General features: G+C 39.5%; 1 protein-coding gene and 1 pseudogene across 1 annotated transcript; both read right to left on the reverse strand.

Annotated features, from left to right (window-relative positions):
• Positions 1-3,531: 3,531 nt before the first annotated feature.
• On the reverse strand, positions 3,532-18,913 carry LOC139807956 (cytosol aminopeptidase-like). Its single transcript, XM_071769470.1, is given in 9 exon segments — positions 3,532-3,800; positions 10,573-10,751; positions 10,979-11,247; positions 11,330-11,657; positions 11,885-11,945; positions 11,948-12,058; positions 12,384-12,547; positions 18,220-18,335; positions 18,633-18,913. Coding segments are annotated over 9 exon segments (1,539 nt in total). The 5' UTR covers positions 18,717-18,913; the 3' UTR covers positions 3,532-3,573.
• Positions 13,339-17,523, reverse strand: LOC139807955 (E3 ubiquitin-protein ligase COP1 pseudogene; annotated as a pseudogene).
• Positions 18,914-18,967: the final 54 nt, after the last annotated feature.

The raw sequence follows: 18,967 nt of genomic DNA on the forward strand, positions 1-18,967 counted from the left end.
TAACGATATACACTCTACATATCTCACTACATTCCCCTGCACGTATACATGTTGCCAGTAGAAATTCTCCCTTGCGTTCCTAACGATACGATCCTCATTTAGTGTGACAGTTGCAGGTGCAACAGGGTTCTGGTGGACCACCTACATCTTAGGTCTTCAGGGAGTTGGTGTACCCGTTCAGTCAGCAGGGCATGTTCATGGCGCAGGGTGGTGTAGGTGGTAGAGCCACCGGGTTCCCAGTTGGCGGTATGGGCAGTAGCGCTCTTCAGGGGCCTCTGGCCTACCTGGAAAAGACAACGAGCAACATAGGGATGCCAGAGAGGCGGAGTTGACGCGGAAGGGGGAGGGGGCCGGGGTCGGGGTCGTGGAAGAGGCCGAGGTAGAGGAAGAGGCGGCGGTGGTAGCGCCTACCGCCACCGCCACCGCCTTCTCGATCCCTCAGACCCGTCGTCCTATGCTGCTGCTGCCGCCGCCGCAGTCGCGCCCCTTCCCTCTCCGCAAACAGCAGCCTCCTCCTTGCACATGAACGTAATGTGTGGGCATTTTTAATTTCTTCTCTGAGAGAAAAGACCACGTATGGAAAGACTTTTATACTTCCAAGGTTGAGCACATTTGGTTGTCATGGGTTATGTTGTGTTGTGCATTTGATGTCAGATTGTGTTGACTTGAATGTGCCACGTCAGTGATAGTGATGATAATGCTGATGATTGAAGCGCAGTTGATATGCGTTACCTTATATTGTGAAAATGGACACAACTAATGCGTATAAGTATATATAATTTATGAGCTTACTGAGGTCTCATGGCAATGCATTTTAACAGTGACAGTTTATTGTGATCCAGCTTTGGATTGACGTTACGCGCCCCCCCCCCTGCCAAGGAACATTCATTTTTCGCATTCCTCCTGGAAACTGTTTACGTACGCGAAAGACGTGTTTACATTCTTTGTACTAGTCGCGAAAATCGTAAGATAGGGTCGAGCTTACGTACGTACGTGGAACGTAGAAATTGCGGCGTAGAGTAAGAAAAGTACGATAAATACTTTATAACTGAAGCGGCAATAAGACACAGTACATAATAATGTGAGATTATGTGTGAGGTGAACATGATACTTTTAATTTTACACATAAGGATAAGGATATCTTTCTATTTCTTTAGACTACATCATTAGTTGATGATATTTGGTTCTCCGAGATCGCCGACACTTTTATAATAAACTGCGTTCATCGCTTTTGCAGTGCCTTTGGACACCTATCAAATGTACTGTTTGTGCGATATCAATAAATGTCCATTGCCTAGTGTACTGTGCAAAATCAAAAAGGAAATTACGCAGGTTTGGTCACACTAATATAAAAATCCGTCCTGGACATTTACGTACCAAACTCGAAATTTTTACCCGCGTTTGTATAAATTTTCAAATAATTCTTCCAAGCGCGATGTTGCCTCTGTGTGCCTCTAACTAATGTACTTACGCATTAGATATAGATGCATTAATGCATATACACGAGCCATCTCAAGATATGTACAAGGAATCTTAATATTCTATTATCTTTTAATATTTTTTAGTTTTGTACAATTAATAATTTGTATTATGTGCCATTTAGTGTTTTTTTTTTTAATAAGTATTATGTGATATACAATCGGAAATTAGAGTCATCAAATGCCCATATATTGCGTATTTATGCGATCTAATCTATGAACGCGCATATTGTTATAAGTAAACAAGAATAATTTTATACTGTGATACATCGTAAAACATTATAGATTAAACAAAAAATAATATTTGTACACAGTTATTAACAATTCTTCAAGACATATTATTTAGTTTTATTTGCAATTTATTTATTTTATGTTTAGTTTGACATGAACTATTCGAAAAGATTGTTACAAGGGAGCAATTTTATGCTCGTTTTTTATGTAATGTGATAACCGAAAGAAGAAATATTTTATATATAAATTATCAATTTGATATGACAATATGTTTTTAATACCCATCTATTTTTCATATCATTAGACAATGAGGTTCTTCAATGAAAGCTAGCATAGAGTTTCATTGCCTATTTTTTACATTATGTCTTTTGCATGTCCAGGACAGAATGCTATATTACTCGCCTATTTGTAGATCCGCATGTACTCGTATACATATAATATATTGCAACTTTCATCCTGTACAATAATTATATTGTATGCACTGTAGTATACATATAGTTGATACAAATGTTACTTATATACATATACAGATCACGCTTTTCTTATTTTCACTATTCCAGCTAGTTTAAAATCCTGTTTGTGATAAAGTCCTCAAGAAATATTTACCAAAAAAAAAAGAGCTTTACACGCGGAAAGCAATTAGACTGTACAAAATTGTAAGAGTTGTATAAAACTTATTTTCAAAACTGTCGTTTTATATACGGACAATCAAACGTGATAGTTGCATGTATAAAGTGGGATTTGTCAGTTTCGATTTGGAAACTGTATTTTATATAGGGGAACGGTGTCTAATAGAGGAAAAATCTTTCTGCTGGATTTCTTTTTGGAAAATAGGATATAGATCAACTGCTATGGATTTAAAAAAAGGTTTGAAGCTAGATTTACTAATAAAAACTTTATGACAAGTCTTTCAAACATATATGTCAAAATGCAATGAATACATAATTATTAAATTTCATGATACCGAATGTGTCTGGAGATGTCGGGATTTGTCTTCGACAAATGTGGAAATTGTTGTTGAAATGAGCAACTTCCACATCTAGATGTTAAGTATTCTATTCGACATCCTTTTTTATCGCATGTATACATTATTTTTATAGGTTATATATTTTAATCATATAAGAAGTGGTAACTTAAAAGATGTAGGCACTGCCTAATATGGTGAGGTATGACTTTGATTCCGGGGATCGTATAACGTCAAGCCTTTCGATAATGATCCGTCAGATAGAAATAACTATTTGAGATAAGTCATCTTTCTACATCTTGATGTATGAAATATATCAAGAATTAAAAATGCATACGTTTATAAACCTTGATTAATATACTTAACACATACATTCTCCAAATTTCTATATAATAGTGGCAATGTATTATAGAAGAGAAAAAGAGGAGGGAGAAGGTCACTCTCCGCCTCCCTGGTTCCCCCTTGGTACTCTCCACTCCACCCACTCAAATAAACCACCCCCCCCCACCCCCAATCGCGCAAAATCTTCGTTAGCATTCTTTATATTTTGTTAGAATTTTTAACTCAAGTTTCTGTCTACTGAATATTCAGACTCGTGATATTAATAACTCTCGTAGGAACCTGATCAACGAGTCTGTTATCTGCTTAGTGAGACATTAAAAATGTTGTTACTGGCCTGCGGTAAGTTATTTATGCGTTTTATCACTGAACGTTATCATATTAAGTCTGATTAGATCGTCCAATACAATCCCTCTCCATATTAGGCGCAATTCCCCTATATATATATGTATATTTCTATATACATATCCTTCTGTGTAAACTTTTACATATATATATGGATAGAAATTACAAGAACCCGTTTGACGCGCGAGTTACGTAAAATGACCATCAGTAGATCGTTTAACAGAGCGCCTGTAGGAATTGTATAAGCGTACGTGTCGGGCGCCCGGTCATTCCGGCTGGGATATACGGTAATTCGTCGTGGGCGGGGCCCATGACACCAGCTATGTCCAGATGCATCCACGGCATGTCCTTGCTAACAAACTCCCTCAAAAAGGCAGCGGCGGTACAAGAGCCACCACCCTTGCACTTCGCGAGGTTATTTATGTCGGCACCCTTTACTTTTTCTGAAAATTATCATGACAGAGATTTTCAAGTTTTATGTAAGCGACAATTAATAACAACGTTATGTCCCGGCTTTCGGTAATGCATAAGAAACAGTAACCCCTTGCTGAATATATAAAGAGAAAAGTTTCTAAAGAAGTTTTGTGAAAATAATCGAGTGTGTGAAGTTGGCCCCCCCAAATGATCCAAATATAGTTCTGTTTAGAGTTCTGAATTCTTTCGGACAATAGAAGAGTTCCTGATAAGTTTTAAAAAGAGTTCTGGCGATTAAGATAACGAAAACACCTTTTGAAAAAAGGGGGGCCAACTTCACGATTTTTTAAATCAAATTTTGAGATCGAATAGTTCTGAATGGTCTAAACGCTTCATTTTGCGATTATCTAGAGTTCCTGATACACAAAAATTTTTTTTGGTTAATTAAAAAACAAAAAAAAATTTTGAAAATTTTATTTTAAAATCGAGTAGTTCTGAATGCCTTAAACGTTTTATTTTGCGATTACCTAGAGTTCCTGATACATAAAAAAATTTTTAGATTAATTAAAAACAATTTTTTTGGCAAAAGAAAATTTTCAATCATCTCTCGTTCAAATATCGATTATCTTGCAAATCGTTAGCCTAATCGCTTTGAGCCATAAGACTTTTCGTCACAACTCGTCGAAAATGTCCAAAAGTCCTATCAGAACTATTCGGCACTCCAAAAAAATTTTCGACCCCGGGACTTAGAAAACTTTCAAGCATCTCTCGATCAAATGTCGGTTATCTTGCAAACCGTTGGCCTAATCGCTTTGAGCCATAAGACTTTTCGTCACAACTCGTCGAGAAATGTCCAAAAGTCCCATCAGAACTATTCGGAACTCAAAAAAATTTTGCCCTCGGGACTTGAAAAACTTTCACCGTCTGTGAAGTTGGTCCGCCTTTTTCAAAATTCGGATAAATTTGTTAGAGTTCTGGATTCTCCAGCAAGAGTTCTAGAGTTCTCTATAATTTTTAGAAAGAGTTCCGATATTTAAAATGACGAAAACACCATTTAAAAAATGAGGGTTAACTTCACGGCGCCCCCCATTTTTGAAAAAATGAATTTTTTATAGTAGTTCCGGATAGATTTCGATGAGTTCTAGAGTTCCCAATAGGTTTTTATAGCGCTACGACCAATAATTCAAAAGTACAGCCCTTTAAAGTGCCCCATTTCGAAAATTTCTAAGTTCCTAAGAGTAAATTTTTTTTTCGGAAATCGGCAGTTCCCGCGGGAGTTCTGGTCGCCCCCCGAAGAGTTCTATCGAAAACTATCAGGGTCCGAAGCGCTGCGACCAATATTTCAAAAGTTACAGCCCTTCAAAGTGTCACCTCTAAAATTAAAAAATTTCTTTTGGGAGTTCTGACGGGAGTTCTGGTCGCCCCCTGAAGAGGTCTATCGAAAACTATTATGGCCCGAAGCGCTACGATTAATATTTCAAAAGTTACAGCCACCCAAAGTGCCACATCTCAAAATTTTTGAAGTCCCTAAGGGTAATATTTTTTTTCGGAAATCGGCAGTTCTCGCGGGAGTTCTGGTCGCCCCCCGAAGAGTTCTATCGAAAACCATCAGGGTCCGAAACGCTGCGACCAATATTTCAAAAGTTACAGCCCTTTAAAGTGTCACCTCTAAAATTAAAAAATTTCTTTTGGGAGTTCTGACGGGAGTTCTGACGGGAGTTCTGGTCGTCCCCCGAAGAGTTTTATCGAAAACTGTTATGGCCCAAAACGCTCCGACCAATATTTCAAAAGTTATAGCCCTTCAAAGTGCCACCTCTAAAAATAAAAATTTTTTTCGGTAGTTCTGACGAGAGTTCTGTTCGCCCCCCGAAGAGTTCTATCAAAACTATCAGGGTCCGAAGCGCTGCGACCAATATTTCAAAAGTTACAGCCCTTCAAAGTGTCACCTCTAAAATTAAAAAATTTTTTTGGGAGTTCTGACGGGAGTTCTGGTCGCCCCCCGAAGAGTTCTATCGAAAACTATTATGGCCCGAAGCGCTACGATTAATATTTCAAAAGTTACAGCCACCCAAAGTGCCACAGCTCAAAAATTTTTTAAGATCCTAAGGGTAAATATTTTTTTTCGGAAATCGGCAGTTCTCGCGGGAGTTCTGGTCGCCCCCCGAAGAGTTCTATCGAAAACCATCAGGGTCCGAAGCGCTGCGACCAATATTTCAAAAGTTACAGCCCTTCAAAGTGTCACCTCTAAAATTAAAAAAATTTTTTTCGGTAGTTCTGACGGGAGTTCTGGTCGCCCCCCGAAGAACTCTATCGAAAACTATTATGGCCCGAAGCGCTACGATTAATATTTCAAAAGTTACAGCCACCCAAAGTGCCACACCTCAAAAATTTTTTAAGACCCTAAGGGTAAATATTTTTTTCGAAAATGGGAGTTCCGCGGGAGTTCTGGTCGCCCCCCGAAGGTTCTATCGAAAACCATCAAGGTCCGAAGCGCTGCGACCAATATTTCAAAAGTTACAGCCCTTCAAAGTGTCACCTCTAAAATTAAAGAAATTTTTTTCGGTAGTTCTGACGGGAGTTCCGGTCGCCCCCCGAAGAGTTCTATCGAAAACTATTATGGCCCGAAGCGCTACCAATTAATATTTCAAAAGTTACAGCCCTTCAAAGTGCCACCTCTAAAAAATTTTTTTAAGTCCTTAAGGGTAAATATTTTTTCGGAAATCGGGCAGTTCTCGACGGGAGTTCTGGTCGCCCCCCGAAGAGTTCTATCGAAAACTGTTATGGCCCGAAGCGCTCCGACCAATATTTCAAAAGTTACAGTCCTTCAAAAAGTGCAACCACCAAAATTAAAAACTTTCAATCATTATTCAAAAGAAATCGCCATATACGGGTCGAGCAATAGATCTAAGGCAGCTCAATATTATATTATCTATATGTATATTAAATACGCGTATTTTTCAACATGTTATTTAGAATATTGATTGTTATATCTTATCGGTTTTAACTACAAGTATTAACTTTCAATTATCTCTCGATCAAATATCAGTTATCTTGCAAAGACTTTTCTTATGGCTTCTGCACACAGGACGCGAAACGCTTGCCGCGCGGCAAGAAGCGACGTGGTAGCCAATCAACGGAATTGCCTGCGATTCATGACTTTACTCTTGTGTGCGGTGCCAGCGGTAAAAAATTGTTAAAAAATATTTAAAGGCCGGAACTGTTGCTAAAACCTATAAAAACTGTTGGAACTATGCGAGAACTATCGAGAACTGTCAGAAGTCGATCGGAACTGCCTGCGATTCATGACTTTACTCTTTGTGTGCGGTGCCAGCGGTAAAAGTAAAAAATTGTTAAAAAAATATTTAGAGGCCGGAACTGTTGCTAAAATCTATCAGGAACTGTAGAACTCTTTGAGAACTATAGAATTTCATGGTAAAAAATCAATTTTTTTGGAACTTGAGGTGCTCGTGGTCAGATTAAAATTTGTTTAAAAATACTTATTGACCGGAACTATTGCTAAAACCTATCAGGAACTGTAGAACTTTTCGCGGAACTATAAAACGTCATGGTTTTAAAATTATTTTTTTCGAAACATGAGATGCTACGAGAAGTTAGCACCTCATATTTTCAATATTCATTTTTTTTAACTAAATCAACGGAACTATTTCTAAAAATTAGCAGGAACTGTAGAACTATTGCGGGTGCAAATAGAACTGTTGATAAATTTTTCGATTTTTGAAAAGTGAGGTGCCAACTTCACAGAGACAACTCCCGTCAGAACTCCCGAAAAATTTTTTTTATTTTAGAGGTGGCACTTTGAAGGGCTATAACTTTTGAAATCATTGGTCGGAGCGTTTTGGGCCATAACAGTTTTTCGATAAAACTCTTCGGGGGACGACCCAAATAACTCCCAAAAGAAAATTTTTTAATTTTAAAGGTGACAATTTGAAGAGCTGTAACTTTTGAAATATTAATCGTAGCACTTCGGGCCATATAGTTTTCGATAGACCTCTTCGGGGCGACCAGAACTCCGTCAGAACTCCCAAAAAAAATTTTTTTATTTTAGAGGTGACACTTTGAAGGGCTGTAACTTTTGAAATATTGGTCGCAGCGCTTCGGACCCTGATGGTTTTCGATAGAACTCTTCGGGGGGCGACCAGAACTCCCGCGAGAACTGCCGATTTCCGAAAAATATTTACCCTTAGGGACTTAAAAAATTTTTTATGGCACTTTGGGTGGCTGTAACTTTTGAAATATTGGTCGGAGCGCTTCGGGCCCGTAACAGTTTTCGATAGAACTCTTCGGTGGGGCGACCAGAACTCCCGTCAGAACTCCCGAAAAATTTTTTTATTTTTAGAGGTGGCACTTTGAAGGGCTATAACTTTTGAAATATTGGTCGGAGCGTTTTGGGCCATAACAGTTTTCGATAAAACTCTTCGGGGGACGACCAGAACTCCCGTCAGAACTACCAAAAACAAATTTTTTTAATTTTAGAGATGACACTTTGAAGGGCTGTAACTTTTGAAATATTGGTCGCAGCGCTTCGGACCCTGATGGTTTTCGATAGAACTCTTCGGGGGGCGACCCGAACTCCCGCGGCAACTGCCGATTTCCGAAAGAAATAATTTACCCTTAGGATCTTAAAAAATTTTTGAGTTGTGGCACTTTGGGTGGCTGTAACTTTTAAAATATTAATCGTAGCGCTTCGGGCCATAATAGTTTTCGATAGAACTCTTCGGGGGGCGACCAGAAACTCCCGTCGAACTCCCAAAAAAATTTTTTAATTTTAGAGGTGACACTTTGAAGGGCTGTAACTTTTGAAATATTGGTCGCAGCGCTTCGGACCCTGATGGTTTTCGATAGAACTTTTCGGAGGGCGACCAGAACTCCCGCGAGAACTGCCGATTTTCGAAAAAAAATATTTACCCTTAGGGACTTAAAAAATTTTTGAGGTGTGGCACTTTGGGTGCTGTAACTTTTGAAATATTAATCGTAGCGCTTCGGGCCATAATAGTTTTCGATAGAACTCTTCGGGGGGCGACCAGAACTCCCGTCAGAACTCCCAAAAAATTTTTTTAATTTTAGAGGTGACACTTTGAAGGGCTGTAAACTTTTGAAATATTGGTCGCAGCGCTTCGGACCCTGATGGTTTTCGATAGAACATCGTCGGAGGGCGAACAGAACTCTCGTCAGAACTGCCTTTTCGAAAAAAATATTTTACCTTCGGGACTTAAAAATTTTGAGGTGTGGCACTTTGAAGGGCTGTAACTTTTTGAAATATTGGTCGGAGCGTTTTCGGGCCATAATAGTTTTCGATGAACTCTTCGGGACGGCGACTCCCCAGAACTCCCGTCAGAACTCCCAAAAAAATTTTTTAATTTTAGAGGTGACACTTTGAAGGGCTGTAACTTTTGAAATATTGGTCGCAGCGCTTCGGACCCTGATAGTTTTTGATAGAACTCTTCGGGGGGCGACCAGAACTCCCGCGGGAACTGCCGATTTCCGAAAAAAAAATTTACTTTTAGGAACTTAGAAATTTTTCGAAATGGGGCACTTTAAAGGGCTGTAACTTTTGAATTATTGGTCGTAGCGCTATAAAACCTATTGGGAACTCTAGAACTCATCGAAATCTATCCGGAACTACCATAAAAAATTCATTTTTTCAAAAATGGGGGGCGCCGTGAAGTTAACCCCTCATTTTTTTTAAATGGTGTTTTCGTCATTTTAAATATCGGAACTCTTTCTAAAAATTATAGAGAACTCTAGAACTCTTGCTGGAGAATCCAGAACTCTAACAAATTTATCCGAATTTTGAAAAAGGCGGACCAACTTCACAGACGGTGAAAGTTTTTCAAGTTCCGAGGTCGAAAATTTTTTTGGAGTTCCGAATAGTTCTGATGGGACTTTTGGACATTTCTCGACGAGTTGTGACGAAAAGTCTTATGGCTCAAAGCGATTAGGCCAACGGTTTGCAAGATAACCGACATTTGATCGAGAGATGCTTGAAAGTTTTCTAAGTCCCGGGGTCGAAAATTTTTTTGGAGTACCGAATAGTTCTGATAGGACTTTTGGACATTTTTCGACGAGTTGTGACGAAAAGTCTTATGGCTCAAAGCGATTAGGCTAACGATTTGCAAGATAATCGATATTTGAACGAGAGATGATTGAAAATTTTCTTTTGCCAAAAAATTGTTTTTAATAAACTAAAAATTTTTTTATGTATCAGGAACTCTAGGTAATCGCAAAATAAAACGTTTAAGGCATTCAGAACTACTCGATTTTAAAATAAAATTTTCAAAATTTTTTTTTGTTTTTTAATTAACCAAAAAAATTTTTTGTGTACAGGAACTCTAGATAATCGCAAAATGAAGCGTTTAGACCATTCAGAACTATTCGATCTCAAAATTTGATTTAAAAAATCGTGAAGTTGGCCCCCCTTTTTTCAAAAGGTGTTTTTCGTTATTTTAATCGCCAGAACTCTTTTTAAACTTATCAGGAACTCTTCCTATTGTCCGAAAGAATTCAGAACTCTAAACAGAACTATATTTGGATCATTTGGGGGGCCAACTTCACACACTCAAATAATCCGATAAGGGCTGGTTTATAATAGCCGTAACCGTTGATTTAAGCCGTAATCTTTAAGAAATTGACCAATCACAGTCGAATGTGAGAAGAATAATCGACTGTGATTGGTCAATTTCTTAAAGATTACGGCTTAAATCAACGGTTACGGCTATTATAAACCAGCCCTAAGAATATTAAAATGGATAACGTAATAATCGCAATCCTTAAATCACTCACTCGTCACTTCATCCGTGAAATGCTGCCATAGAGGGAATCTCCATACTCGATCGCCGGTTACCGTCCCAGCATTTCTCAGAGTTTCATAAAGGTTGCCGTCATTGGTAAACACTCCAGTCGCGGAGTTCGACAAGGCAATTCTCATGGCACCGGTCAACGTAGCGATATCCAAGATAAATCTATTTAGAGAGATTGAAGACTTATCAGTTTATAATTATTTCTGATAATATATATCTGTCGAATATATCGATAAAATATAATATAGTGCATAACAGTAATAATATAGGATAATTCATAAGGATATCTTTTTGAAGTATAAAAGTACGTTGATAAAATAATTAGAATCCAAGAGACGTAGCTTTCTTATAATATTCAAATATCACAGCACGATTAATCTTAATCTAACCTCGGATTAAACTGCTGAGCGTAGCACAACGCGTCGGCGAGAATCAACCTGCCCTCCGCGTCGGTGTTGTCCACGATGATGGTTTTGCCGTTCATCGCCTGCACCAGATCTCCCGGCTTCGTAGCATGTCCGGACGGCAGATTCTCCGTGAGCGGGATCAGTCCGACGATATTTTTCTTCAGTTTGAGCTCGGCCGCGGCTCGGATAGTGGCGGCCACGCAGGCGGCGCCGCTCATATCGGCGCGCATCTCGTCCATTTCCGACGACGGCTATGAGCAACCGTTCGTCCTCAAGTCTCACTTTCTCCTTACATTGTTTTTTTTTTGTAAACGGAGAAAAAGAATAACTTACCTTAAGGCTGATGCCACCGGCATCGAAAGTGACTCCCTTACCGACGAACGTCACCGGTGATTCGCTTGAATTCTCGGCACCCTTGTAACTGATCTCAAGGAACCTGGGCGGTTCGGTGCTACCGCGCGCCACGCTGAGGAACGAGCCCATCTTCTTCTGCTCGGCCCAGCTCTTGTCGCGCACCTGAACGTCGACCCCGAGATGAGTCAGGACCTCGCAGACCCGTTGCGAAAATATCGTGGGCGTCATCAGGTTCGCGGGAGTGTCTGACAACTCGCGAGCCCAGTTCTGCGCCTGGGCTTTAATTATGCCAACTCGCCATTCCGCCCTTAAAAAAATGACAAACCATTAGTTTTGTATTCGTAAAACGAAATCTAGGCTACGGTCAACGTGACGCTACAAATGCTTCGAAGCATTCCTCTTCCTTTTCTTTCAATGAAGAAAGAAAGAGAAGAAGAACGCTCCAAAGCATTTGTAGCGTCACGTTGATCGTAGCCCTAGATCTCTCAATTTTAATGGATATTTTTAACGAGAGCATAAAGAAACATCACTTACTCTCCTTCATCTCCGTACAGCGAGATCTTTGGTAACTTCTTTTTCTTCTCTTCATTTTGAATCCTTGATAAAGCCACGTGGATAAACCAGCTCCCTCGGCAGCGGCTTCCGCGTCTCCCAGGGTTTCCAGCTTGATGTCCTTTATCTCCACGTCATCCAGTGCGCGGCATCCCGCTAGAACAATAAAACTTTAATAGGATCTATTATATTTATTTATAATAATACAACTTTTTCTTTAATAATATTATTTAAAATCTATTTTTTTTAAATAGATCAATCATCCAATTATAATTATATCATAATCTTAAACGTACAAAACAAACTAATATAATTTTTTAATACAATAACATAATATATTAAAATTATTAAAATAAAAGTATCAAAATTGTTCCACTATGTATATTGAAATTTTAATTTTAAAGTTTGATCTACAGAGATTTGAATAACAAAGTGGAACGACTATATTTGCATAATATATATTTTGAATAATAAAGATTACCTGCTGCAGCAGCACGTACACTTTCCTTTCCTTCATGGATCTCTTCAAGTTTGTTAATACCAAGACCTTGCTTCCCCAGTCCAACTACCGCGACTCCGGCGTAATCGGTTTCATCCAACCCCCAAAACACTCTAGCATGACCTTTAGGGATCTTTGGTCCTGCTCTGTAGCGTAAACATTTATTCCAAGTTAGTGAAAAGATTGATTGGAACAATTTATAAGGAAAGATACGCGATAGTAGTACGCACTTAAGTAGTCAAAAATGTCCAGACACAACTTCATAAATTTATTAATTACAATAGAATCTAGGCGTTCTTTTGACATTCATCATGTGTACGGTATACTTGCAATTTTAAAATACACTCTAAAAATATACTATTCTTTATTCTAGAATATTCTTCTTTTTTGTCCAGTTATACATTATACATCGGTACATTTACAATTACTCACTTCGGAGATTATAGCTACACATTAATTCACAACTGCTGTGTTTCTGAGCTACTGAGTATCAGCGTAGATACGTTACGTTACGGAACTGTTTTTCACATTTCAGTTCTCACATTGTTGAAACGAGCATATTACAACCTATACCAGCGGCTTAAGATATAAATACAATGGAAATATCCGTTGATAAACTTCATTATTAATTTGTTTATGTACAACAACACTATAAGTAGTAATGTGACTTTGTCATGGGGTTAATTGCCATAGTTATATAGTGGAACATAATTAAATAGTAAAAAATAGATTACATATAATTACGTGTTCATCGCAAACAAGAACTAAGATTCATCGATATGACAGAAGCTTAAACTTTCTTTTATAAAAAGAATGTAAAACGTACTCACTGTTCTATCATTTCCACACATTCCGAAAATCCATGCGAGTGTTGTTCTTATCGCAATATATGTTTATTTTTTTATTGCTCTTTGTACATTTTCTCTTTTTACAATATTATATTAAGACAATAGATGCTTTCCATTTACATCAAAACTCAGATAATTCTCACTTGTGACATCATTCTGTCTTTATTATTTATTAATTGCCAAAAAGGATAGAACGACGTCACAAGTGAGAATTATCTGAGTTTTGATGTAAATGGAAAGCACTTATTAACTTGCTTCGCGTTAAATCTGTCTTTCAATTATTCAGTGTTTCAATTAGGCTAACGTAATATTGCAAATAGTTTTGACAGCAAAGTCAAACACAAAGATGATAATATAATCATATAAAACATTTGATATGTAGTAAAAATATATACCGCAAATCAGAAAATTTCAGTAAAAATATGCGTTATCTATATGTACCATTATCGGTGCAAACAATATTTAAGACGTTGATTACTCCTTATCACGTCTCTGTTTACAAGATTGTGCAATCATGATACCACCAAGTAAATTTAAGCTGAAAATTTTATTAGTAACAAGTTGCAGACAATCTTTTTGAATTGTTGAGATTTCTATCACACGGTAGCGAAAACATGGATATTTTATTTACTTATCGGTATTCAAAATATCGATATTGCGATTACTAGGTGGTTTCTAGGAAAATACAGGTACGATTTGTATATACGATTGCCAGTCGAAGTTACATATGTAGTATATCAATTTTATATTATATTTTATTATACGCGTATCAGTTTTAATGGTTTCCGATGTTTCAATCTTTTCCAATCTTTAGAGAAGTTTTAAACAAGTGCATTTTAAATTTACTATGAAAATTTTATAAAAAGAAGATTGTGCCGTTATCAAACGTGTCTATATCGTTTTTAAGTTTTGCATTAAGAGCAGATTTCGTAATGGATTAAGATATTGGAACAGTCGCCACTCGGATATTAAGAAGCGTTATCGGAAAAATCACGCATCTCGAACGCACGCATACACCGCTGTAAATTTTTGCAGCCTTGAACACTTCTTCCAAAAGTATTGTACTTATTGTAGTAAATGTCATTCTCACACCACACATCAATCATATTTAAAAATATATATGTATGTATATATATATATATATCTGCATAAAATACAATTTAGATCAAGCGTGCAATTATGGTATCTCCGACGAGCGTTAAGTATCAATAACGTAAAATTACGAAAGATCATCGTTTTCATAAGTCATACGCAGGAATATTTTTCGAACGTGATGTAATAATGCGAAACTTTTTATCGTTACGATTCAGTCTGTTGAGATTAAATTATATCTAAATTAGATTAGAAAATAGAGTAAAGATACGAAAATGTAATAATTAACAGTACCGATTTACCTAATCATCTTACACATAGTATACAATCCAGAGAAAATATTTGTGCTCTCTGATACATTGAGCATGGATCAACCGAAGATCTCCATTTGCAATAGTTTTATTCGCTGATAATGCATCCTTCCAATGCCATTTCCATCCGATTTATTATAGATTACGTCAATGGTAGAAATTTTCGCATTATTATTATAAATTATTACGCTATTTAGAATGGTTCCATTACTTCTCGTTGTTATATTCACGCCTAAAATAATCACAAGACAGATAACATAAAATAAAAAGGGTCTAAGGTCCGTATTCATAAAGCCGTATTAGCATTTTAAAATGTCCCTAAAGATGATCTTGAAATAAAAACGGATTATGAATACGGGCCAAAGTGTACGAACTAAAAATATAAGAAAAACAAAAATAACAGAAAATTCGGCAAAATTCTTCTCTTCTTCTCTTGAAATATAATTTTTATCATTATTCTTATATTTATACTTTTGGCTATCTTTTTTTTATTATTTAGACCCGTTTTAATTTATAGTAATCGAATACGCGTTTCACTCATTGTCAGTTAAGTTCCCCGTTCAATTGCTTTTACCTAATTGTCTCAAACCAGCTCTAATATTTTGATAATTCCTTGAGAGTTAGCGGCTACTACGACATTAGACATCTGCCGCCAGCACACCGCGGACACGAACTCGTTCAGATCTTCCTCTCTTCTGTCCTGCACCTCCAATATGCTTCGAACGGCGTCGAATTTGTACGAGAACAACTGCTTCGTCAGCCCTTTGTAGTATACGTATAGCGCGTTATTTTCCGATCCGCAGGCAACGTAATCGCCGTCAGTAGCAAGTCCGACAAAGTTCTTCTCATTCACATGCCCAACGAACGATCGGAGACAAAGCGGATTATTTATGTTCCACATCTTCAGCTGAGAATCCGTGCTGGCTGATACAATTTCTTCCTTGTTGATGAACTTGACGTAGGAAACGGCTTTGCGGTGGCCCTTGAATATGCACAACGCCTCCTTCATGTTGCGCAAATCGTAGTAGTGTACACAGTGGTCCGCAGATCCAAACGCCAGGTGACACGAGCTACGCGGATTGAATTTTACGCAGCACACGTTTGCTTTCGCCTCTAACGACGCCACGGAATGATCGGTATTCAACGCCCACAATTTCACCCGGGCATCGTCGGAGCCGGACGCGATCAATCTGGTATCCACGTCGTTGAAGTCGACCGACCAACACCTCTTCTCGTGCTCCTGGAACGTCTTCGTCCTCTGACCGGTCGTCGCATCCCATACCGTCACGGTACCTTCATAATCTGATGACGCAAGCATGCCTTTGTGAAAGGAATTCCACGAGACGCACGAGATCTTCGAACTAGAGACCATCTCGACGCAAGGGTAATGAATGTCGACGGTGTCCCGTATAACAGCACCGTAATCGAATACCTTTATGCGCTTGGTGACACCGGCAATCGCGAAAAATTCGTTGTCCTTATCGAACTCGATACTAGACACGATAGTGGAATTGTTGAAGAGATCCGATGAGTAGTTCAGAGTAGCCACTGGACGCAGAGAATTGTACCTCGAGAACTTGACGAGATTTTCGCGAAAGACGTCCAGACCAGAACTCGTGCTGTACACGCCGCCGTGAGTCTCGCTCTGAGGCTGCGATTTCTGACCGAGCAATAGTTCCTTGCCGCGAGAGTCGAAGTAACATTGAACGAAATCGTCGAAGTGAGCGTGCAGCCTCTTCCTACGTACAGCTAGGGTTGATCCACCAGGATGACTGACGCTTGGATTGGAGAAGGTGTCGGGGCCGATGGTCCCCTTGTCGCTAGGTTTTACCATATTCGAGTCTATTATGTCTAGAAGACCGAGCATCTCCCGCCTAATGGCCGATACCTGCGCGGAATCGTTCTCGCTCGCCTTCTTGACGTCCTCCACCCGCGGACATTTGCTCTGAACGTCTTTCAGAATGTTCTCCACTTCCTCCATGTCTTTCTTGATCAACGCCACTTCTTTCTGCAACTGATTCCGCTGTTCCTCCTTTTGTTGCAGCAAGTGTTTGAGGAACTCGTGCAGAAGCTTGTTCTGCGCCGTACAAGTCTCTGCCTCGAGTAGATGCTTCCGTTGGGTCAGCACCTCGAGCATCACATTAACGTCGGGCAGAGTGAGATTGGCGCTCTCCGCTGCCACGATGCTCCTCAATCCGTCGGACGCCGGTGCCGACAGATCACTACCCGCCGCTCGGTGCCTACTATTGTCCGCGTAAGAGCCTAGCTGAGCGAGACCTTTAGTTCTCGTTTTATACTTGGAAACTAGCTCGTCCAACAGAAAATTCGGGAAAATGTCCTGCTCGCTCAACGTAAAACTGCATTTCGGGCAACGATCCTTAATCTCTAAGCACTTTACGATACAGTGGTGACAGAACGTGTGTCCGCAACGTGTAATATACGCTGTGTCGATAAGATCGAAACAAATCGGACACATGTAATCGTTGCTCTTATCTTCTAATATCCCGGTCATCCTCTGTAGCACATTCGTAGGCGGATGAGGATGCTTATTAATTTTACCGCTACCGTCGCCTAATCCACCACTGCTCCCTGCGCTGCTATCGTTCCCCATATTACCGTCGCCAGGAGTCGACATTACTACTATTACTCTACTTCGATTTCTGTCAGTCTTGAAGCAGTGATGGTTAATTAATTGAACGACTTAACCGACTTAAAATCTCCTATTTGATTTGTCTGACGTCGCGTCGAAAAGAATATATCATAAATCAGGCAGTATTATAATTCTCATTTATAAAGCGCAGCGTGTTTCTAGGATATCCTTGTGCGGAGCAAGTTGCACTTCATATCATGCCTATAATACCGTCTCTCTAGTCACTCCTGAAACAATGAAAATAATGCCAGTGAGCTCCGTGAGGCGCACGACTATCGTTGAAAAATTCAAAAATTTTCAATAACAGAAATAATACTTCATATGAGAATTTTAAGAATAACAAAGGGAAAGCACTTTTAAATGTCAGATAAAAGCTCAGGCAGCATTATAACAATTGTTTCAGGCTGGAAATATGAATAAAATATTTAAACATATTGTTATATCGTATGACGAAACGAAAGTGAAACAACAATTTGGAAATGCAATGCTGTGTATGGACGGGTGGAGGGGGGGGGGGCAGGGGGAGGTCTTTATCGTACACGTCACGGTTCTACACCTTAGCGTACGCGCTTGTTAAACAAGGTATGTGCTAAGAGTACGTGTATATACATGAGGGAACACAGGTCAACTTCGTCGACAGAAGAGTACAATATGGAGAAAAAAAAGGAGTGTTTCGACGTGTCGAGTAAACAAACATATGTGTCAATGCAGAATAGTCTGGAGAGTATATTCTACACAACAGAGGCGCACACAAGGGGTACAGCCTTGTTAGATTAAAAAAAAAAAAAAAAAAAAAAGGAAAACGATACTAACACAGACGCGCGCTGCAGTGTGGAATGCCGTATCTCTCTAAAATCGCGAGGATGCACAAAAAAGAGATTTACAGCGATGGTAAGTAGCGGGCACTGGGAACTTACAGCAAAATATTCTTCAGCAGCTTGCCGTTGACCAGATCGTTGTACTTGGCCGCCGTGGGGGTGAGCACAACGTTGTCCTCGCTCTCGGTTTCGTATACACCCAGTACCAATCCCGTCTGCGGAAAAAAAAGGGGGCAAGTATGTCAGGGGAGCGGGCGATAACGGTGACAAGGTCGTCGACGAGTAAGCACATAGAGGATTTGGGGGGTGTCGAGTCGGCGTCGACGTCGACGAGAGCGAGCATAGATAACTCGTCCGAGGTGAACCTCGTACGCGAACACGACGACGGGGATCGCATCGTGTCGGATTACGTTCGTCGGATTTTTCCCCCCCGAGATGGGAATTTCGCCGTCTCGCCGTCTCGAGAAGCGAACGCGCCGCACTAGTGGACGAGGGAGGATCACGAGGATTACCTTCATGGTCGATACGCTGGCGAAGAGACGCAAGTGCGAATTTCCGTGCTGTAGTGCCTTAGCTCTGATAAAAGACAATGCCATAATTCGTTCCCGAGAGCATTAGGTGCGATACATATATACACTATACACCGATTATGAGGGCCGCACACGACACACGACGGCGGCGACGGAACGACGATTCTGATTGGCCGGATTTGATCTTCGCTCGGTCCGGCCCCGCGCGATATAAACCGCGCGAATTACGAACGCGGGAAGCCGTTCTTTAAGCGAATAGTCACGTGACGTACGAATTCCGCAATAAAAATCGTTCGTAAGTCCGTTCTGTAATTATT

The sequence above is a fragment of the Temnothorax longispinosus genome, chromosome 2 (assembly GCF_030848805.1).
Source record: "Temnothorax longispinosus isolate EJ_2023e chromosome 2, Tlon_JGU_v1, whole genome shotgun sequence".
NCBI lineage: Eukaryota > Metazoa > Arthropoda > Insecta > Hymenoptera > Formicidae > Temnothorax > Temnothorax longispinosus.